This window comes from Cataglyphis hispanica, chromosome 1 (assembly GCF_021464435.1).
Source record: "Cataglyphis hispanica isolate Lineage 1 chromosome 1, ULB_Chis1_1.0, whole genome shotgun sequence".
Lineage (NCBI taxonomy): Eukaryota > Metazoa > Arthropoda > Insecta > Hymenoptera > Formicidae > Cataglyphis > Cataglyphis hispanica.
In genome coordinates, this window is record NC_065954.1 from 71,235 (window position 1) to 97,135 (window position 25,901).

The 25,901-nt window shown below is 31.7% G+C and overlaps 2 protein-coding genes across 2 annotated transcripts; one reads left to right on the top strand and one right to left on the bottom strand.

Moving 5' to 3' along the window:
* The first annotated feature begins 875 nt into the window (after positions 1-875).
* Positions 876-18,872, top strand: LOC126854660 (uncharacterized). Its single transcript, XM_050601599.1, has 2 exons — positions 876-1,172; positions 18,462-18,872. The coding sequence occupies exons 1-2, from the start codon at positions 876-878 to the stop codon at positions 18,870-18,872; spliced, it is 708 nt and encodes a 235-aa protein (XP_050457556.1).
* Positions 18,873-24,438: 5,566 nt separating this feature from the next.
* LOC126852561 (uncharacterized protein F54H12.2-like) lies at positions 24,439-25,107 on the bottom strand. The gene has a single exon (XM_050597487.1). The coding sequence runs from the start codon at positions 25,105-25,107 to the stop codon at positions 24,439-24,441; it is 669 nt and encodes a 222-aa protein (XP_050453444.1).
* Positions 25,108-25,901: the final 794 nt, after the last annotated feature.

Consider the following 25,901-nt stretch of genomic DNA (forward strand, 5'->3'; position numbering starts at 1 on the left):
GATCGACGCTATTATGCAATATATAGGATTTTTGTATTAACGCTGTTACTGTATTTATACTCCATTTCCTCGAAAACTATTATTCGTACGGTGAAAATGTATAGAACCTAAAATGTTTATCTCTGTGAGATCTAAAACTTTTGTTTAAAACATTTATCATGATTTTTCGTATTTATTGAGATAAACGTAAAAACTATAATATTTATGGGTTTTTTTATGGTTTTTACCATGAAAATCAAATAGTCGCCAATTTTCATTATAATATTCCTAGTCGGCGCGTTAAAATACGTAAGAAGATTGAATTTCAAAAAAATCGGAAGTGAGTATTTTTCGGAAGTGAGGAACTTTATTCCAGTTGTTTTTTGAATCACTTATGTGTTCAACATTATTTATGGCTGATTGGCACAATTTATAATAATTACTGAATCCTAAATGTCAGTGAAAAGCAATAACTTGGCTCGCATTGAGTATCACTGAACATTGAGCAAAAAGTAGTGATATGTAAGATATATAAAGAACTACAATTATCTTACTCTCCCTTTATCATATATGCTACCATAAAATTACAGAAATCACAAAGTAACTAAATAAAAAAATCGCAGCACTATAGATATCTACTGCAATTATTCAAGCATTTGTATGCACTAAGCATACTATATATTTTAACTTTATTTCCGATCGTGGCATAGGCATCATTATCATAAGGAATCAAATACTTGTTCACAAATAATTAATGTATTATTGATTGTACTATTATTGATTGTACTATTCCGTTTTAACCTCCCGATTTTGTTCTTACGGTATTTTTTCGATGTGCAATGTCACGCTTTATAGTTATTCAGGACATTTTATGTAATGAGCATTGATGTTTTAATATGGCAATCATTCATCTAAAGTTTGAACGAATATTTTATATTCTCCGAATATTTGGAACCTTTACAAATACATGGCCGGCACGTCCGGATATTGAAAGAAATGAAGTCCTTCTTCGCGATCTTTATTATTATTTTGCGATTTTTATATTAATGACAGTGTGGATACCAATGATAATAAAGACATACATATGTCGAAATGATATCGGAATATTAATGAAGAACTTGTCTCATATAGCAGCCTTAACAGAAGCTATTTTCAATTCAATTTTATGTAGAATTAAAAGAAAACAACTGCAGGTAAATGTTTATACATATATTAGCTACATATGTACATACGCATGTATGTGTGTGTGTGTGTGTTTGTGTCTGTACATGCGTGCGTGTGTAAGCGTGTGTATACCGGGCGTGTGTGCACCGGGCGTGTGTGCACCGGGCGTGTGCGGGTGCGTACATGTGTGTGTATTCTTCACTCAAATATATTATTTATTTTTAAAAAATATTACTAGATATTTAAACTAGATATTAATTATAGTAAAACTGTATAAAAGATAACACATCTCCGATTTTATCACCACTTAAATATATTGTAGAGGAGGTTCTTTTGAGTAATTCCTTGTAAGAACTTTATGCGGGATTGCTTTGGTTTAGAAGATATAACAAGTTAAAGTTTCACAATTTTAATGCTTTTTCTAATAAAATGAGGAAAAATTAAGTTTCTTTACGTTGTATTTGTGTAGAGCAGATGTAGAAAAAGTGTTTACATTTATGGAAAGGTACACATTCACACTTTATCCTCTTATTTCTGATTTAAAATTAAAATTTGGTCAAAATTTCTTTCCTTTATGGAGGGAGAGAGAGGCACCATTTCCGGAAGATATAATCTAATCCAAACTTATTTTTGATTTAAAATTAAAATTTATGCTTCTACACTTCAAAATACATAAAATATGTAAGTTTTAAAAAATTTTGTCCTTTGAAGATTTACCATAAAAATAGATTTGTGTTGAGTTAGATCAGATTCTTTTTGGGAGGATATAGGGGGAGGGGCTTCGCTCCTTCCTCGCCCATACGTGAGTATAATAAACAATTTTTTTCAATGAAAAAATAACAAAATATACAATATATACTTGAATATTAAATCTCAATTTGTTATATCTCCTAAACTAGTGGCGTCCGTCACAAATTTCTTGCAGAGAATTACTCAGAAGAATCTCCCCTACAACATATTTTAGTGGTGATAAAATTGAAGGTCTGTTACCTTTAATATAGTTTTACTTTAATTATAAAAGATAAAATTATCACAGAATTTATTAAACACATAGAAAATAATTTATGAAAAATCCAAAAAAAGAAACATCTTGAAGTTTCATTAAATTAAAATCATTCGCTATTTATTATTGAAGCTCTTCTACATCATAATTATTCGAATAACAATATTGATAGAGATATTTTACAAGCACAAATAATTTTATTAAAGATAATAATGAGATTTTTTTTATACGTGCTGATAAGATTAACATCATGGTTGCATTTAATAAATCGGCTTACATTAATAAAATGGAAGAAATATTTAACAATAAAAACATATATGGGATATTATTTATGAAGTGATCTATTCAAATTTTCAAAGTTTTCCGATTATGCTGAAATTTAAATCCAATTCTTTTGGGCAATGATTTTACTTTTGATAGGACTACAATTTGTGTAAATTTCAGCATGATCGGAAAACTTTGAAAAGATCACTTCATAGGACTACAAGCTTGATAGGACTACAAGCCGCGAGGCTGTCTTTAACTCCTTATCGTAATGCTTTATTAGTATATATGAGTCCTCTCACCTCTCATAAAACAGAGTGCTTTTTTAGTCTGAGTCACCTCGCCTCTCAGAAAACTGGATACTTTTTATGTAAATCAAGATTATTTTTTAAATCTTTATCATTGTCACTCAATTACTGGAATATAATTATTTTTCTTGAATATTTTGCTGAGTATGTCCATTGGTTTGAAAATTTTTGATAAGTACCTAGCATGAGATAAATAATAAACGATTGCAGCAATATGGGAGGAACAACCAACAGACCGTTTTCCATTAGCACATTCACATGGGTAATGTGTCAAACCAGAAACGCCAACACTATTAGACTTATATCTTAAGAAGCATTTATATATGCTATATATGCTGTTCGAGAAATATGACGAGATGGAACTTTCAATTTGAGTACATTTGACTGATCTTTGACGTACTCAATTTTTAGTTTACCATCTTTGTCAACCATTTCTGCCAAATATAATACTTGATCAAGTTGATATGAACCGGTGAATAAGATTTTTAAATCTCTTTCTGTCATTTCTGGGAAATCTAAAATGTCATCTGATGTAACACTTTTGAAAGGTAGCTTTCGACGAAGCCAACCATTTTCTTCTATCTCAGCTGCCAAAATATTCTGCACATCTTTTTTTCCTATGCATTCTCTGTAAAATGTCATCAAAAGTATCTACATCAGAATGAAACCTTTTTCCAAAGGTATTGTTGAGGAACGACGAAATTCTGAAGTAAGATCTAATTTTCGGTATCAACTTGTTGTCAATTTTATAATCCAAAAGCTGATATTTTTGTTTAAGCACACCGTGAACGGATTCAACTGACCAGCAAATTTTAGTGACAAAACGTGACTCATTGGATTCTTCCGTGGACAGTTGTTTCCTTTTTCCTTTCAGAGCAGGCATCAAAACTCTAAAATTTTCATGTTCTAAAATATCTTCTAAAATATCTATCTTTTACATCACGGAAACCGCAATCAAGGACAGAAATATCACTTTCTTTTAGAAATTTACGCAAACTATTTGGATCTTTAATGACACTTTTTAAAATCTCGGCATTATTTTGATTAGCAAAATATGGTCTAAGCATGTCAACAATATAGCCGTCAGTTAAGCACAGAGTAAAAGGTTTGCACAGATGAACTTTTTTCTGCCCAAAAAAAGATTTTTTCTGATATTCATTGCTTTTTTGTTGACGAACGTACGTGCCATCACAGATGAAAAATAAATTGTCATTAACATTGAATAATTTTTTTGACATTTTAGTTGTATGATTCTGAATACGATTATCTCTATTGAGAGAATTTATGCCGAAGCGAAGTGACAAAACGTCATCTTCAAAAGATTTTATTATACTGTTAGAATATTCTGAAACATCGTGTTCATTCTTCAATTGTAAGATAGAAGTTATCATTTTATTAGAGTTCCCTGTCTTTAACTTAAGTAGGAAGACAATGAACACTTAGATTACTGAACGGGATTTACTGTTTCGCAGTGAAATCAACATATCTTTTATGGTATTAAGATTTTCCCAATTTAATCCCGTAAAAACTTCTTACTGTTCTTCCGAAATACTATATTCGCCTATTTTGTCTAATAATGTCGAATCACATTTTATAGACAGAGTTTCCATCGCTTTAGACAATTCTAATGCTGTTAGATTTGATGTTGTTACGTCGAGACTCTCGGAACAATGAGTCACAAGGAAAGGCGCAACAATTGTTAAATAATTTTAAAATAGAATATTACGTCCAGACTCTCGGAAGGATGAGTCACAAGGAAGGACGCAAAAACTATTTTAAATATTCCAAAATCAAACGCCTTACGGGCGTAAGAATCAGGTCGAGTGAATTCGAAGGTCTGAAAATCAGGTAAACGACGGTACACGTCGCTGTTACGCTCTTTTCCGACGGTCATTCGGTGGTACCTTTTTAGTCAAGGAATTGGTCCTATCCCTATTACTCGGGATAGGACCAAATGCGATCTTTTATCGGGAACGAGAGAGGGGTCAAGAAATATTTAGATTAGTTAGACAAAAATATACATTTATTCATTAAATAAGTATGTAACGATTTACCTTTCCCGACGCCACGGATCGGCTCGTCGGTTCCAGAATTCGGGAGAAGAAAGAGACTCGGGCTCGCAAATTACACACTCGATTTGGCCAATAAATAACAATGATTTATTTGCATGAATATATGCTACAACAGAATCGGCCAATAAACAGAATGCGAATGCAATTGGAGGAGAGGGGATCGACCCCTAACAAAAGGAACGAAATTGGCTAGTATGCAACAACAGCACCGGAGTTGTCTAATCTGGTCCGGATATGAGATAACGCAAGATCGTGCCAGGACGTGACGTCTGGTGCGCATTGCTCAGCGGCCCATCCTGAAAAGGACTAAGAGCCAGCCGGCGTGCCTTGCGATTTATCCTGAGAAGGACTAGACGCTGGAGAGGTGCTGTTCCTGGCGTCACGAGCGGGCACGAGCCAGACTTACTGATTAGGCGCGGTATATACAAAAATAATAATAATAATAAGTACGGACGCGACGCGTACAATGGATTGAGCCTAAAGGCTCTCGGTCGCGGATCACCGGGACATTGTCGCACGGTCGAAGTCGACGGTATCGCGTGGTAGCGACGAAGAGAGCACTCTTCGTCACGAATAGCGCCGGTCGTCGAGAGCACTCGACAGGGTACGAGAGCACTCGTCCCCCGGGCCGGAGGTGATTGATGTAAGGGAGAGCACTCCCTCGCACCAACAGGACTGGACGCCGAGAGTACTCGGCCGGAGACGAGAGCACTCGTCTCCTAGATCAGGTTAGAAGGAACGGTATAAGGATCGGTCAGCTGGAGTCTCAGAGAGCGCTTTGAGTCTTCCAGCGTCCCGAGGCTCGGGACCAGGGGATGGTACCGCTAGCCGTATCAAGCCGGTTTGTATACTCGGCCGACTTTCCTTACTTAGGAAATTTCGCACCGTCCTAGTGGGGAATCGCATCGCCCAGCGGCGGCTCATACGGTAGGCTCGCTGCCCCGCAGCGGCGCGGATATGTAAAATTTATGGGGCGCCAAGCGCCGGCCTTTTTTACAGACGGGTGGACGGTCCGCGAGGCTTTAGTAACGACACAGGTCGTTACAAGTAGGAAAGTTGATATATGGTTTTTATAATTTAACATTAATAATATAAAAAGAAACTAATCCTTGAGTATATGAAAATATGTGTGAGGTGTATATGTATATGTTCATTTATTCGTGGGTGTTACATTATTGCAGAGAACGTCGGTCAGAGTGAGTGAGGGAATAAATTCTATCGTTAATATTTAATTTTGACCGGTTATTAAACAATAATTTTGTTAATAGGTAAATAAAATTAAATAAACATGTGTGAAGAGTGATAAATGATTATGGAAATGTAAGAATGAGAGGATAGAGTCATTGTATTAGGAAATAATAAAAGGATTGAGAGGATGGTATCCATAGATAGGATGAAGGATATTCAAGGTTAGGGAGTTTGTTGCAGAATTCTTGGATCGTTTTATAAAATTCAACCGATTTTGCGGGTTCCGGAGTAGAAGGAGGAGAATCGTTTATGAGAATCACTGTCGAGATAGATGATAGTGATCGAGGAGGGAAAGGTGCGGAGGATTCAGAAGAGTAGGAAGGAGAGAGAGAGAGAGAGAGAGAGAGAGAGAGAGAGAGAGAGAGAGAGAGAGAGAGAGAGACTCAAGTGAACGTATAAGTAAATATGCGAGAAGCTTGAAATGATACGTAGTGAGCGAGCGATTAGAAAGAGACAAAGTGTATGATGAAAAAAGAAAGATAAAGAAACTGCAGTAATGTTAGTGTATACATACTCTGCAACATGTATTTTGCTCTACACACATGAAAGAGACGAAGATAGTACGAATATGTCTGCCTTTGTCATATAAGATTGCAGCTCTGTCTATCGCGACATCACGCAACTAATCTACTGCTCTGTTTTACTCTTGAGCCTTGATCTCGCACACACACATATGCACGAAAATTTTAGATTGCATTATCTTTTTTACAAAGCTTCTAAACTCATTTCTCTAAGTTCACTGATACTTTTTGATGAAATGCCAAGTCGGATTGTTATTGATTAGGCACGTGCAGATTACAAATTTTATGTATTAAATAAATGTTGACGGCAGAAGCCGATAACTATAACTGTAATTTTGTAATTTTTTTTCACTTTTTATATGAAATCATATTTACCCGAGTACGTTATTATATATACTTTAATTATGGAAAAGGATTTATCGATATTTATAATAAACAAAAAGATTATGCACTTTAACTTAATATTCGCGTTTTGATCGGTAAAACAGACCTTAAGGATCCCCTTAAGATTGATAGATAAGATTTGCAAGATTTTTTAGTCACATAGATGCCAATCTATGGTGTCAACCTGGATTTGATACGTGCGGGGGCAGCTTTTACTATGCTTATCCCCCTAGGCCCTTTGATTTTTTATTATTTGATCTGTCGCGTCTAACTTCAAACGTCGATAAGTTCCAGAAAACTACTCCGATTTTAAAAAATAGGTAGTAGTTTTGAAAGGTCTTTTTACGCTTTTTATTCTTATAAAATCATTTTTCTTAAAGTTAAAATTTATTTAAGATTTTTGAAAAAAAATAATTGTTTTTTCTCAAACTTGGATATCTTCATTTTTCTTTGGAAAAATCTTATAAAAAAGTAGAAATCTTCCCCTTTAAAACGACTGCAGGATCTAAATGCAGGGCAGGTTTTTAATTTCCAAGGCATAGGCTGTTTTGGGACTGAGCGTGTCATCATAGTGCGGTTCGGATGCTGTTGCAAGTGCAAACTGATGATCTGATTAGTCCTATTGCTTGTGGCCAGGCGTGCTAACCTCTCTCATATATTATAATATAATATATATATATATATATATATATATATATAATATATAATGTATATATATATATATATAATATATATAATGTATTATATATATATATATATATATATATAATATATAATATATAATATATATATATATATATATATATATATATATATATTATATTATATTATATTATAATATATGAGAGAGGTTATCACGCAATAACATCGATGAAATTATATTTCTCTCTTTATTTGTCTTTAGCAGTATTTTGTATATTTATTTTTTTATATATTATAATATATATTATATATATATATATAATATAAATATATATATATATATATATATATATATATATATATATATATATAATATATATATATATATATATATATATATATATATATATTATAATATATAAAAAAATAAATATACAAAATACTGCTAAAGACAAATAAAGAGAGAAATATAATTTCATCGATGTTATTGCCGTTTAATCTGAAAACTCTAAAATACAAATTTTATAACTGTAACCAGTTTTCAGATATAGTTTCTTAAGCATTCTACGACAATGATTGTCATTGTTTTAGTTATGTATCTTGTTCATAAAAATATAATTTATTACACAATATTTTACTCAAACAAAAATATCAGAGTAGAAGAGAGAAAGAGAGAAAAATGAGGACCATGAGATGTATTTCGTCTGCATCACGCATCATATATGTTGTTAAACTAATGTAATTGAATAAAGCGTATTGCGTATTGTTTTTACAAACAAGACATATAACTAAAACAGTGACAATAATTAAAAATCACAATATAAACGGGGCGTTATATTTTGATATAAATTTATGTTTTTTTTTATTTATTTGTTTATATAGGAACTTAGTATGTGCATGTCGTACAATGCTTGAAAAACTATATCTAGAAAACTTACAGTTATAAAATAATTTTACCCATATTAACTGGTCACCAACGCCATATGAAGTCGCACCTCAAATAATTTAGTGCTAATTATGTGCTAATTTGTTGCCGTAATCCGAATTTTGATGCTCGAACTGTTTAGCAGGAATCCAAATTTAAAGTGGGGAGGGAGGAGAGGCCAGCTTGACATTAAGGTAGCCCCGTCCTCCATAGTAAAAAAAATATAAAATAAAAAAATTAATATACCAGAATTTGTTGCTATTTTGTTACTTTCAAATAACGTGAAAATATTTTGAAAAAAATATATTATTTAATTATTATCATTATACATTCAATCTTGCAGCGACGTGTCATCTACTTTGGCGAACTAAAAGTACCTAAAAAAATTTGTTGCTCGCATATTTTTAGCACACTGAGAAAAAAAATGTTAAATCAACAAAATTTTTTTTTATCTAACTATATGCGGCGGTCACGGGCTGTCAAGCAAACATTTGTTAATCTGCAAAAATAATATGTCTCAATAGATGCAATAATAAATTTATACCAAAAGAAATATTTAGTTGACATAACAGAATTAAATTATATATATATATATATATATATATATATATATATATATATTTAAATGTACGATTTTATTTATTTAATTAAGTACTAGTTATTTTACATGAATTATATACATAATTACGCAAAACAGATATTAATTTTATTCAAATAAAACAATTTTTTAGTCAATCATATTTAATGTCATATAAAATAATTACTGTATTGACTGTCACGAATATCAAATTAAAGGAATTGAAGATTTAGTTTCTTTAAATATTTATTATCTTATTTCAATTATGTATTGAATTTAATAAACAACATATATTTTCAAATTAATTAAATATAAAATTAGATTATAAATATAGATTAAATAAATATTTTCATTGTATTATTATATATATTTTTTTAGTTGTCGCGAATGTTTAGTTGAATGATTTGTGAATTTTTGACGTTAATCAGATATTTAATTGAAATACATTATTATCTGATCTATATAAATTTATATATTTTTGAGGAAAATAACTATTTCTTCTTTCTAATTAAATAAATATATATTTTTATTTAATACGTATTTATTATTAATTACATGTTATATATTTATATAATAATTGTCATTTATATATAACAGTTCGTGTAATTTAATAATAATACTATTAATAAAATTTTAATCCTACTAATAATCTTATAACTTAATTAAATAATCTTATAATCTAGTCAAATAATTTCTAATGAATAATCTTATATTCTAATTAATTAATCTATATTAAATAATCAATAATATAGTAATTATAATAATAAAAAAATTATATATATATAATGTATAATGTATAATAATATGTATAATGTCCCAAAATTCAAGGATGATAAGATTACAGCATAAAAAATTGTAAAAATTAAATAATAAAATATTTGCGATTTTTTATTTCAAACAGTAGTGTTGAGATATTAAGAAAAAAACTTGAGAAAAATACTTAAAACTGGTCAATCACAGGCTATGTTTTAGACGATCGCCTGTTTGTAAATAATATATGCTTCATTAATACTAATGCATACACAGCTCATAAACAGGCGACCTTTTAAACATAACATGTGATTGCCCAATTTTAAATTCTTATAATTTAAAAATTATTACTTGAATAAAAAATAGCTTGCATTTTTATTTTAATTTTTCACAAACTTCCATATTTCCAATCTTGTTGTTCTCGAATTTCGGGATGTATATATACATATATACATAAAATAAAATTCTTTACAATATGTTTAAAACTAAAAAAAATTATATTTTAATATAATTTAAATAATTTTTATAATTCGAATAAAAACATAAACATTACATAGGAATTTTCATCTGCCATAACATGTATATTATTAGGCACCAAAGAAATTAATTTTGCATGAGCAATGCAACCCCATACTTCTGTTTGTATGACTTCAAATGCAAAAATCTTAATGTTTCTACATTTTGATAAATATAATAAACATATTGATCATTATTTATTATAATATATCGAATATGACCAAAGAAATGAAATATACCATCTGTGTCTATTTCTACAATCATACCAGGTTTATATACGATTCCATTAATATTTAACCACAATACAGAAAAATAATTTTCATTGATATCTTTAGATAGTACATTTTTAAAATTATTATAATTATCTAACTGTGTTAATGTATTCTTTAGAACAACGCCAACAGAAAAATGATTTTCGAAGCCCTTATTTTGAATAAATCGATATGTTAATTCTAATTGATGTTTTAATGTTAAAGTATACGAAGGATTTTGCCGCGATGTTACTATCTTAGCGTTTTGTTTCAATTCTTTGTGTTTAGCTTCGAAACGCATGCAAGATAGATATTTCAAAGGACCCATTTTCATTATTATTAGTGGATAATGTATCAAATAATGATGTATAGGCTTTAATTTTTCTTTAAAAAGATCTAAATATAATTTATAGTGTTTCGAAATTAATGTCTCGAGCAGTTTGCACGTTTCTCTTGTTGATATTGGTGTTTCTATTATACATATAATTTCTCTTAAAATAATATATAGTTCCCAGAATTTGTTTCTGACAGGTATCAAATCACCAATAATTAAACCTAGAAATTTAACTAAAGTAGACATTTCTGATGCCGAAGTCAAAAGATATTCATTTTTTAATGATGCTTTAGTTACAATAGATGGAATGTTTTCGTTATTGCTAATAGGATAATCAAAATACTGTATTCTATCATTCAAAGTATCTAAAGAAAATAACTTTTCCGTGTGCACAAAGTTAAGTAAAATTTTAGCAATTTCATATCGACAGATGCCTTCAAAAATGTCATGCATAACATCAAAACATATATTTTCAATGACATGAAAACTGGAAATTTTATTAAAAATACATTCTTCTTGGATACCATGAGCATTTGTAATACAATCAGCAGCATAATTTAAACGATTTCTTAATATTTCAGATTCTTCTGATACCTGGTTTTGTAGAATGGTTTTATCAGCCAAACAGGCTCTGGCATATGATGAATTAAAACTTTTTGAAAAACCAAAAATTGTATGGAGTCCTAAATTATCTCCTATAATTTTAATTAAAGCAAAATATACTTTTTGTTGTTTACTATTTATATTTATAATTAAACCATTTGTTTCTAAATTTTTGATTTGACTATTGATTCACTAAATTAAAAAATATAATTCTGTTTCCAAACTGTAAATGATCTTTCGTATCATTTACATGCATTTGAAGTAAAAAAATATTTTCTAGAATACTTGAATATTCGATTGGAATACTAGGAATAGTACAATATATGGCACCAATTTTATCCCACTATGGGATCCAAGAGGATTATTAATTTCGAAATCATCGAAATATAATAAAAGAGGCAAAACTAATTTTTCTGCAAACTGTTTTTCAATTTCTTTCCATACTTCACCATGAACAATGGAAGTTAATACGTTGCTATATTTATTTTCGCACATATGTGTCATTATCGTCTGAAAGACATTTGGCAACTGTAAAAATTTTGTTAAAAGAAAATTTATGGGAACAATTTGTAAAACTAGATTAACTAAACCTATGCTTTTATGCATTTGAATACGTTTTGGATGTAATATTAAGGCAATATCAATAGATTTGGCATAATAAGATACCCACGTCGTATAAAATACTGTAATGTTTGATGTACGGTTTTGAATTCAGCAAAAGCATTTTGTAGAATTATGCACATATCTTTTAAATTTGATGATGCATTCTGTTTATTTTCCTGACATTCATATTTATGCTTAATGATTCCTATAGTTAATTTGTAAAGATCACCTACATATTCTATTATTTTATGTGCAAGTTTTATGTGCAATTTTATGTGCAATTTATTTGATCGTGATAAAGCAATATTAGAATATAATTTAGAAACAAACAAATAAAGCAGTCCTTTTCATAACTATATCATCAAATTGTTCTAATGTTATTAATGGATCATTAATTAATTGTTCACAAGTTTCCGTTGTTAAAAATTCATCAAAATCAGTATATATTTTAAATTGATCTGATTTAACGACATTAGATTTAATAATGTCGTGGCATAAAATATTATCATAACATAAATAAAGTTCTGGTGTAATAGAAAAATTATTATTTTGATTATGCTTTTAGATAGAAAAATGAAAATTTGATAATTTAATGTTTATATACACACAAGTACAGAGAAAAACACACATATAGATATACATATAATTTTTTTGTAAATTTATATTATTTTTAAAATTTACCATCTTTTACATTTTTTATTTCAATTACAGAACGTAACTCATTTATTACTTTATCATCTTTAAGAGGACAAACTTCTTGAATCTTAGAAAAAAAACTGAAACCAATTATTTATACAATCCTCTGATGTTAAATTAAGAAATCTAAAATCTTCATCAATCAAAGTATATGCTGTAGGATGTTTTAAAACCGGCCATTCAGAGAAAATTTCAGCTATGTTTTTATTTTGAGATGTTTGAATTTGATTCCGTCTATATGCTAAAGTCGCTTTCCAATGATTTTTAATTAATTGCCATGGTGACAAATTATTCTGAAGCCACAATATGCTTTTACGAATTGTAGAGTCATCTGCACAAATAAATGAAGCATATTTATATATTTGATTATCTTAAAATAATTTTAAAAACATAATTTTTTTGTAAAACAATCAATTATATGTGTATGTAAGTATATATGTGCGCGCGCTTGCATGTCAGAGAGAAAGAGAGAATATGGTAAACTTAATATAATATAACATAATACAAATGTAAATATGTGTGCGCGCTTGCATGTCAGAGAGAAAGAGAGAATATGGTAAACTTAATATAATATAATATAATAATGTAAATATGAGTCATTGGAATAATTTAATATACAAAAAAAATATTTCAGATACCTTCTAATTCACTATTATATGTCGTTGAAGTTGATGTGGAACTACATTCTGTTAAACTATATCCTGTTAGTTTTCTATAGTCCCATATTTTATTCCTGTATTTGTCAATGAGTTTACCACGAGATGTTATTGATTTATTATTTCTGGAAAATTTTTTAGCTATAGGTGGAACATAGTATGTGCTACATGTTGGAAACAATTCTTCAATTTCCTTAGATAAAGAATCAAAATCTTCATTTTTCAGTGGCCTAAAAAATTTAAGATTTTCACATATATAAATACATTTTTAAAGCATTTATTATAATGTATTAGTTCTACAAAAAAATGTACCCATGAATTTTATTTAATATTTCACATAAGATAAAATCTACAATAGTACTTCGGCATTTTCTGCTTAATGTTTTACGCCTTTCATATGATTTTAAAATTGCACGACTTTGTGCAGTCAACTTTAAAATATTTTTAACGGATGGTCGCTGTAATTTTCTGAATACTGATGATGCAATGAAACTATTTTTTTTATCAATTAAATTTTCATTATTGTCTCTTTCATTATTAATCTCTTCATCAGATGAAGTATATATAATATTATGCGTAGTATTTAAATCAGTACTCTCATTTTCTTTCTATAATATTTCATATCAAATATATGCTCAATATAATATATATATATATATATATATATATATATGTCATATATATATATATATATATATATATATATATATATATATGCTCATATCAATATATATATATATATATATATATATATATATATATCTACATATATGCTCATATCATATATATATATATATATATATATATATATATATATATATATATGCTCAAATATATATATAATTAATTTTTTATTAATTTATATATTATTAAGTATCGATTAAATATTGATTAAAGAATCTACAATTAAATATATACCTACATTTGTCACATCTTCAACTTTATTTTATTAAAATGTTCTTGCCATTTTTTATTAAATTTAATTCTAAGTCCAATTTGCGGAATTAATTCTTTTATTAAATCTGATGTTAAATTTGCTATAGAATCTTTATCTTTTGCAATTTTCTGTAAGTAAATGTATGTATAGATTCAATTTTTTATAACAATGAATTTGTAGAAATTGTTTATAAAAGTAAAAACTTTGAATCTTTTTTAATATATTGATCGTAAATTTTTAAATCGTAATTTTTAAACAAGATATTACCTTCAAAATGTTTGATAAGAATGTCTAAATCCCAAGATTTTAATAGTTCCTTCGAAAAATTATCCATTACGGCACAATTTAATATACAGAAAAACGAAACATCCAAAAAATACCACTTGTAATAACACTTGAGGAACACATTGCGAACAATGAATTATGGACGAGAAATCTTTATCGCCGCAGACCTATACGATGCGATCTTATATCATATAAACTAATTAAAAAAATTTGCATGTATTTAATATTAAAATAATCTGTGGACAATATATTATTGAAATATACGATATCGAATTTGTTGTTCTAAAATATTAAAAAACGACACTATGTCTCCGCGAACATTATATGTGGCCTTCTTCTTCTTCCTTCTTATTTATAACTTGATGATCTGGAATATAATCGGATAATTTTGATCAATAACTGGTAGAGAGTAACAAATGTAAGAGTAACAAATATAAAAATTCCCTTTAAAAAAAGAAAGAAACTAAAAAAAAGCCCAAACAAAAGACATTCGCATAACATGTCAGAACACATCCGTTCCTATTCGGCGACAAAGTGTCGTGTTTCAATACTTTAAAACGAGCAATAATTTTAGTTCCTTATATATTTTAATAATATATTATCTACAGATTATTTTAATACCAAAAAATATGTGAGCAACAAATTTTTTTAATTCGTTTATAAGGTATATATAAGATTGTGTCGTACAATGTCCGCGGCGAAAAAGTGTCGTGTTTTTAATATTTTAAAACGAGCAACAAATTCAATCTCTTATATATTTCAGTAGTATATTGTCCAGATTATTTTAACACCATAAACATGCAAGCAACAAATTCTTTTAGTTATTTTATGTTATAATAGTATGCATCGTATGGGGTCCACAGCAATAAAGTATCGTGTTTCAATATTTTAAAACGAACGACAAATTTATCTCTTATATATTTTGATAGTATATTGTTCAGATTATTTTTATACCAAATACATGCGAGCAACAAATTTTTTCATTAGTTCATATGATATAAGATCACGTCGTAGACGTGTCCGCAGCGAGCACAGTGTCGTTTAGATAATAATAGTTTAGAACAAGCAAATTCAATATCGCATATATATTTCAATAGTATATATTGTTTACAGATTATTTTAATATCAAATTGGCTCTTGTTTAGTAAAGCCGGAAGAATTTTCTTTTCCGATTAACGTGACAAATACAACCGAAGAATATATCAAATTACTAACCCCATGTGTGTAGCTTTCGAAGAGATAAAAATACAGCGATTCAAGTATGCAATATTCAAGCACAAAAGAAAGCTACAACGCTTTCCCGCAGCGATAAAATAAAAAATTTACTTTATACAACATTTAAACGAAAAGGAAATAAAAACACTGTTAGAAATCTGAGGAATTTTGCGATTTTATTGAAGGAATTGTCCTTCCTTGTACTTCTAATATCACGCCTAAAATTACGGTTAAGTCAAATAGCGCACCCGCGAATATATAACCGTACCGCTTACCAGAAAAATATAAAGAAGTAATTCAGGAAATAAATGGTATGTTAAAAGACAAAATAATAAGACCAAGCATCAGTCAATGGAACGCTCCATTGCTAGTGGTCCCTAAGAAAGCCGACGCATCCGGTAAACAAAAATTACGAATAATCGTAGATTTCCGGAAGTTGAAGAATTTAACTTTACCGGCGATTCCTTCCCATTATTTAATATAACGGACATATTAGATCAATTGAGAAACGCTAAGTATTTTACCACTTTGGCTCTAGCAGCAGGTTATCATTAAATAACCGTGACCGAACAGGATAAATGCAAGACAGAATTTTCTATATCCTATGGACACTGAATTCAATAGAATGCCATTCGGATTAAAGAACGCACCAGAGATTAATGAAGTGCTGACTGGACTACAAGGATTAAAATGCTTAGTATGTTCGGATGACAGAATCATATGTCATATGTCGAATATACGGAGCAAGCATAAAAAACATAATATATGACTTATCGAAGTATTGAATAGATTACGAAAACACTATCTAAAGCTCCAATTTGATAAGTGCGAATTCCTCCGGAAGGAAGTAATATATTTAGGGCACATAGTAATCGAGAACGGGATCATGCCTAACTCTTTCAAACTGAAAGCAGTACGAGAATTTTCAACGCCGACCAAAGTCAAAAAATATAACCTTTTATTGGTCTAGCGGGATACTATCGAAAATTTATAGAAAACTTTTTAAAAATTTCCAACAAACCCTTCTGTTTGAGATCACGCTCAAACAGATTCATTAAAAAATTTATTTTATTTTTAAGAAAGTTTTGCGACATGGGCTTAAAATAATTATATTTCATTCGGTTAACATTTAGTATTATTTATTTCTTATATCTCTTCAAAGTCGAAAAATAGTCAAAATGCGACAAATATTATTATCTCTTAACATTTTTCTGCGAGCAAGAGGGCGAATGAGTGAATAAGCGAGTGAGCGAGCGAGCAAGCGAGGAAGAGTGAGTAAGAGAGAGAGAGAGAGAGAGAGAGAGAGAGAGAGAGAGAGAGAGTGTGTGTGTATGTGTTTGTGCGCACGCGCGTGTGTGTGTGTGTGTAAACGTGTATATATGTATATAATACGCGTACACATTCTCATACCATACACACACTCATCGCGTATAGCAAACAGCTGATCGAATGCTGTAGCGGAATGATTTAGAACAATCGTTCGTCTTTAAAGAATCGGATTCTTGAATGATTTCTAAGATGATTTTTCCTTTACAAAAATTTTGTTTGAAGCTTAGTTTTTAAATTATAAAAGAAAATAGTGAGCGAATTACGGGACGGGTACGCTGTAGCGCTTAATCAGCTGTAGCAAGCGCCTAGCGTAAGCGCCTGTATCGGAGGATGAGTTGAGTCGCCTCTCCCTACCATATGTACCTATAATTCGTTCACTATTTCTTTTTATAATTTAAAAACTAAGCTTCAGATCAAATTTTCCTAAAGCAAAAATTCGCTTTAAGATTCATTCAAGAATACGATCCTTTAAGGACACTATACTTGTTTTGACCCTATATATACAGGGTGTCCGATAATTCGCGGACTTCCTTTTAAGGGAAAGTAGAGGGTGTTATTCTGAATAGAAAAGTCCTGTACCATTTTGTGATTTTCTCAATATTTAAGAAAATATTAATTTTAAAAGATCAGCCAACGAAGTGCCGCGAAAAGCTCGTGGCGCGAAATGCCTCCACTGTCAATTGATACTCGGTCCGCGGCGAAGCAATGGGAGGAGCAGTTTGCGAGCATGCTTCGCTATGGCAACCAAAAGAAATACACACATAATGCGCGCTCCGTTTTATGTATGTGATCTTTTCATTATGTGTGTATTTTTTTCAGTTGCCATAGCGAAGCATGCTCGCAAACTGCTCCTCCCATTGCTTCGCCGCGGACCGAGTATCAATTGACAGTGGAAGGCATTTTCGCGCCATGAGCTTTTCGCGGCACTTCGTTGGCTGATCTTTAAAATTAATATTTTCTTAAATATTGAGAAAATCACAAAATGGTACAGGACTTTTCTATTCAGAATAACACCCTCTACCTTCCCTTAAAAGGAAGTCCGCGAATTATCGGACACCTTCTATATATATATATATATATATATATATATATATATATATATATATATATATATATATATATATATATATATATATATATGTATGTATTTCAAATTTTATTTTAATTCTAATTGTAATTCTCGAGTTATGAATATTTAGAGTCTGTTGATGAACATCGAAAAATTTGTGGAAGTCTCCGAGGATTGTGAAAAAGTTATTCTACAGAAATATGCAGATCGTTATGCAATGTTTATCTCAGCTGTTGCGATATCCTTTATCGTAGCAGGAGTCACTGTCGTTTGCGCTCCGTTATTTTTACCTCTAGATTTTCCCACGGATGTATGGTATCCGTTTTCGACAGAACCACTATTAAGAAAATTTATTCTTTATATTATGCAAATATTTATAATTGCACAAACTGTCTTCTGCCTTGGTGTAGATATCATGATTGCTGTTATTTTATTCTATTCTACAGCTAAACTGGAGATATTGGCTTTCGAAGTGGAGCAAGCTACTAATGAGATTCATATCGTTTCATGCATCAAAAAACATCAAGAAATAATAAAGTGAGTAATAAAATTAATATATTTTTTTAAATCTTTTGCATATACAATTATCGTATTAATTAGAATGATCTAATTATACATACATAACCATACTATATGTATATATACCATCTGCCTCTATCAGACCGCGAACTACTTCCACATTTATAGACCGATTTTCTCGAAATTGATACCAAATTTTGCTAGTTTTTCGAGGATGGCTATTATGTGGTTTTTTTAGTTTTACACCTCCACTCATCCACTCACGCACCCACACAACTACTTCCACATTTATGAACCGATTTTCTCAAAATAGGTACAAGAATTTTGCTAATTTTTCGAGGATGGCTACTATGTAGTTTTTTTCTTAGTTTTACACTTCCACCCAATTACCCACACAATTACTTTCACATTTATGGACCAATTTTCTCGAAATTGGTACCAAAATTTTGCCAATTTTTCGGGAATGGTTACTATGTGGTATGTTTTTAGTTTTACACTATCACCCACCCATGCACGACAGATACTGTCACGTAAAGTGTAACAAAATTCTAATTGACCAGCAATGTCGTATTCAAATGTGGTAGCTTTAAATATGATGCTCATTTTAGGTTAATGTAATGATTAATTTAGAGCAGCTGCAAGGTTATGGCGAAAACGATATTCAGATCGCACTCCTTATTCGTACAAAGTATTTTCTCGTTTAGCTTATCGAATTAGCAAGAAAGGTATTATTCAAACGAGTCACAATAAAGGCAAACAAATTCGACGCCAAGTTAGGGACGAAAGAACGCCGGAAATTCTTGCACACGTTCAATTGCATTCCCATAATTCATTAAGGCATACAGAAAGAGATTCTGATATTAGTCGTAACACTATTTGGAGGATTTTTCATAAAAACAAGCTACATTCGTACAGAATGTCTCTTCACCAAGCTTTGACATATGCCGAATTTAGAAATAAACTCGAATTTTACAATTGGATACGTCAACAACCACCGAACTTTCATCAGAAAATTTTTTTTTCTGATTAAAGTACATTTACGAGCTCTGTAAATACTTGGAACTGTCGTTATTGGGCATAAGAAAATCCTCATTGGTTACGAGAAATTGACCATCAACATGTCTGGAAAGTCAACGTTTGATGCGGAATTATTGAAAAATATGTGGGAAAAAAAATATTGGGCCGTTTTTCTTTGAAGAGAACTTAAACGGTGTTCAGTATGCTAATCTCAATGAAAATGATCTTCTATCTTTACTTGAAAATATTCTTTTACAATTGCGCCTAAACATGTTTTTCCAGCAAGATGGATGCCCAGCGCATACATCTAGAATTGCCCGTAAACGATTAAACAACATGTTTCCAGATAAATAGATAGGCAAATATGGCCCACATAATTGGCCATCACGATCATCGGACCTAACCGTTCTCGATTACTATTTGTGGGGAAGAATAAAAGATCTGGTATACCGCGAACGTCCTACAACAAGAGATAATATGATTTGTAGAATACGTGACGCTATTCGTTCTCTAGATGCTGATAAAATTTTTTAATTTGCTACAAATAATGAGCTACAATTTTGAGAAGAGAGTACTTAATTGAATTGAAGCAAACGGTGGACATTTCGAACATCGAATCACATTCCTAATTACATCTAGCCATACATTCATACACACACACACACACACACACACACACACACACACACACACACACACACACACCCATACCCATACCCACACCCACACCCACACCCACACCCACACCCACACCCACACCCACACCCACACACACACACACACACACACACACACACAGGATCTGATATCTGCCACGTCCTCATTGTAGATCCTGAGTTATGCGGAGAGCAGATAGTGTAAAAATATTTTTTCGCCAAAACTCATTTTAAAGGTCATTTGAAGGACATAAGATGCCATTTTTCAAAAAAATGTTTCAAACAAAAGTTTCATGTTTTTTCGCATAGAATCCGAATCCGTAATACAAAATACCATAATCACAATAAAAAAGGTAAAAAAAAGTACGCCAAGTACATAAAAAATATTCCTTGTACACAGCAGAAAGATGAAAAAATACTTATCTCTGAAAAATAACTAATAAAAAAATTTTTCTCTAAAAAATAAAAAAACTAAATGAAATTAATAATTAACTGGCCAATTGTTTACAAGTAATTCAGTTTATAAAGATTTGTAATTTGAAATAGTAGATATCATAAAATCAATTTTTATAGAAGTGTTTTAGACAGATTTTCTCCTTAAAATTAAAACATATTTAATTTTCATTAACAGAATGATGAAATAAGTTCAATTTTGAATATCACAAATTACATTACTTTAGAGTTTATTAAAGGTGTTATATACTATAATATCAAATCATATTGTTAATGTTAAGTGTAATTAGAATTCTTTTGAGTTACAAATTATATCTTACAGGATGTATAATTTGGAAAGAAAATTTTTCGTAAACTCTAAGTCGGGACGCGCGTATAAAACAAACTTATAAAGCAAAATATAAAAACTTGGCGTGCCTGTCGTAAACATGGAACTAGATTTGTGTTGTCTATACAATTGCATGTGATATGAAAATTATTTGCATATTATATCATATTTATTTATATAATTATATATATTTTATAAAATATATTTTTTAAATCAAAAGAATTCCAATATAATTATATATATTTTATAAGATATATTTTGCAAATCAATGAAATTCTAATATAGTTATATATATTTTATTATATATATTTTGCAAATCAAAGAAATCCTAATATAATTATATATATTTTATTAGATATATTTTACAAATCAAGAATCCTTATTGTACTAATAATTATATATGATGCAAGTTTTTCGAGATCTTGTTATTCGCGATCGAAATTTTAAGGTAAATTTTAAGAGATGTCCAGATGATAACTAGCTCCAGCAAAGATTGTAGGAAAGTGTCTCTAAATCCTAAGGCTTCTCTTTTTATATTTTTTTCCGAAGGCGTATTCTGATTTTTGGAAGGGATTCTTCAAAATTTTAACAAATTAGAATTGTATGAAGCATAAGTGGGGAACCAACAATTTTAGTGAATTAGAAAAGTAGACGTATGGCGGGGATGCCAGGGTGGTGATAATAGAGGCGTCTTGAAAAATACAGGTAACGTGGTAGGGGAATATGACGTCATATCGGCGAAAAAAGAAAGCATGAAAAAATCAAACAATTTAAGTAAAAATCTCACATTTATTTTTATAATTATTTTACATATAATTAAAATATTACACTACTGTATTTTTTATAACATTACAATTTGAATTACATTATTAAACGTAACAGCGCATAGCATACAATGTTTCATTTGTTTCTTTTTTTGCAAAGAAAAATTTTACGAAATAACCGTACAATTAAACGATCGTTATGTTCGCAATCTTCGGTAAAAAGACTAAGAAATCGATTAAGATCATAACCATTGCACATATAATATAAAAATACGCAACTATAGTGTCCGCATGTTTGCGAAAAAATTCCTTGCAATTGTCGAGTATTCCAGTGATGAATAATGGAGTTTCGGCGGAGTCGAAGGAGAAATCCAGAGTGCAAGGGGGGTATTCCGTAGCTGTCAAAGTAGGTGGCTGTGCCATGCTCATCGAGGAAGAAGGCGACCCAATGTTCTCCAGGTCGATTGTGCTCGTCTGTATTAGCGACGATAGCTGTCGACCGTGTCCACACCCTCGGGACTCTGTCGGCAGGATAAACTCCCGCGTGTCTGGCATTGATGTGTCGTAATGCTTGTAAAATTTCGCGAGAGTTCATTTTTTGATTCGACGGCAAGCGTATGAGTGGTATTATATATTCGATAACTTCAGTATTTACCTCTTTCGGTTTCTCGTTTTGATCATCTTGTATCGCCGAGTCTTCAATGCCTGCTTGCACGGAGATCGTAGTCGTTTCGATTTTGTTCTTGTCCATCATCGACGATAATTCAAATTTTTTTTCTTCTTCTTCTTCTTCCTTTTTTTCTTCTTTAATCGGGCTCACAAAATTTTCTTTTTTCTCTATTTCGCTATTTGACAGCGTTTTAATATTTTCATTTATGATATAAGAAATATCATCTGCATTACTGATTTCCTCGTTTTTGTCATAGGATATTTCACATTTATCCGGAGCGTGACAAGTTGGAGTACTATTGTTCCTAATGCCGTCGACGAAATTATTTTGCTCGAGTATCCAACATTTTAATTTGTTTGCGTTGCGTAATACGCAATGAAAGATTCCGAATTTTCGAAATCCGTGATAACCAGAATATCGTCCGCGTCCTTCTCTCGACGTTAGATTTTTAAATGCAGGGGAAATATCTTCCAAATTATATATATCTCTGGAGAGTAAATTTCTCAAATAGCTTGCTTTTTCACATCCTCTGACATAAATATATCGGGCATGTCTTGTTATTTCGCGTAGATGCGTTGTAAAATATTTCGGATTAGCTTCGCCGTCGAACCATTCAATACCATGATAATTTCGCGTGAGCCAATTATTTTGTCGTCTTACATTTTCCGGTAATTCGCAAAACGAATGCGGGGGCATCATAATCCAATGCCCGACAATTGGCGCGTCAACGACGACAACGGCAACTTCTTTAGGGATAAATTTCTCGCGAGCATCACGGAAACCCTGTATGTCGACGATTATATCCATAATGCGAAAACCTGTGTGCTCCGGATAGCTAGTTTTAAACTCTTCGCGAAGCGTCGATACTCGTGTCTTGAATGAAACTGAAATCTTTTTTACCGTACTGCATGTTTTTTGATACGTAGCACGTTGATGTTTGCGATTTTGATCGCTTGTGGTGGAGGGGGAAAATTAGAAGAAAATTTTTCGAGTATTACATTATAGAGAACGACGGAAATCTAACCGGCAAAATCGACAATGACTTGCCGGGATGAGTCAATTTCTATGACATTATCAAACTCTGCGTAAATAATAATAAGTTAACGGTCTCGGTGAGTGCCTTCTCAAATCGCACTTCTAATCGTAAACTACCATGTTTCACAAGATTCCAATGTCCTGCATAATTAGCCGATAAGTCGGGCGTAAGATCAAAAGCGAATAGCGTATAGCCCTTTGAATAATCATCTCTGCTTATAGAATTTCCTTCATTCAAAAAATGAATACCTGTTCCTGTGAAGAGCGTTTGATAAGCCTCGACGTAAAGCGATTCTTCTGTCGAGAAAGCGGGTTGTAACGGTCTACTGGGAATTTGCATGCCGTCGACGTACAGCGAGAAGAAATTTATTCCGTAATTTTTGAAATTAAACGGATTTAATTTTCTATCGCTGTTAAATGCTTTATTATTGACAAAACCGACTATTATTCTTTTCGGAAGTTGACCAAGTATTACATTATCTAACGATTCGCCCACAACACCGCTATGGATCGTGAATGTTTTAACCTCGACCCTCGTGAGCGGATATTTGGCCGTAACTTTACTCAGCATTCTTGCATGTGCGAGCAATAATCCGGTGCTTATCTTCGCTCTTCTCACTAGCAGACTCGCATCCAGTATATGAATTTTCGACGACGCACCGTTACTATCCATGACAGAACGAATCTTTCGAACGAACGAGCCTCAAACGTACTTCTACACCGTTAATTAAAAATTTGTCCTGATTGAAAACATCACAATGGAGATGGCCTATAAGATCTAGAGCTCGTCCTCCTCGTATGTAATGAGCGCGTCTCACGAGAGAGGAATTTGTCGTTTTTGATTCCACCGGCTCGTCCATTCGTCCGGGAGTATCCGCGTCCCATAGACATGAGGTTAGATGGGAAGTTTTTGCCGGTGAAGAATAATTTAACAACGCCTCGATGTAGGCGCGGTACGCGTAAGCGTTGTTTGGCGGCGATACGAGTTTTTGATTGAAATACACATCGATCTGATTGAAGATGGAATGCAGTAAATGATTTACGGGGCCTACATTGTCCGTCGTCGCGCTGCCGCCTACGCCCGTAACGTATCCTGTGGAATCGCTTGACGTTTCTACGCGTACGCGAAGACTCAGCATGGTGTGCGTGAGATCTAAATATTCTTCTCCGTGACCGGGAATGACGAATTCTATCGGCGAGTCGTCCGAGAGCGAAGTCACGGGTTTGTAATGAATCCATTGTGAACTCTCGATACTAGTTTGCGTGGGTGGTAAGAAGAAGAGGTCGAGTTCACTCTTTAAACACTCGCTCGAATGCGTATGAAGAAAAGACATGTCTTTTAATTAGCGTAAATTTTACTTTCTCGTCGCTATAATTTCCGCTTTCAAAGATTAAACGTGCGTTTAAGAAAATATGTCGGATACGGTGCGCTTTTTACCGATTTTACGGCGTTTCGTGGATGTCTTAAGCCTTTTCACTGCTTTTTTCCTTCCCCTCCTCTTATTGCCCGCCGACCGCGTATTGGTTTTTTTCATTCCGCGAGTCTTGATCTTCGACGAATTTTTCTTATACGTCCTGCGACGTTTACGCGATCCCGCAGATTTAGCGATGCACGTATTGAGCCCGACGAAAGGAAACTGAGCTACATGCATTTTCGCATCCGTCTTATATCCCGATCCTTTCATTAGACTGCTTATTTTTTCTTTAGCTTTTCTCTTAAGATTGTCGCGCGATTCTTCGAATCGATGTTTGGCCGCTACCTTAAACGGCATATTATTTTCAACATCGTCGATTATATTAACGCCGGCGCGTAAAGCTTCTTTCCCCACAGCCCGTACGCCTCTACTTAAATAGGGTAGTACGCGTCTGAATAATCCTCCGAGAAAACTGCCGATACCATGACCGCGTTGATAGGACGAACCAACGAAAACTCGCGGAATTCCGCCACCCCAACTACCACCATTTTGTAATTCGTCGTGATACATCGAATAATAATCCATTAACGTTCGAAATTTTTTTCTTCCGTTGTCGTGGTTATAAATTTTTTTTTGTAATATCTACTCGATACGTCTAAAGTGCAATGTCACCGTTAACGTTCCAAATTCGAATGGTATACTCTGCCCCAGCT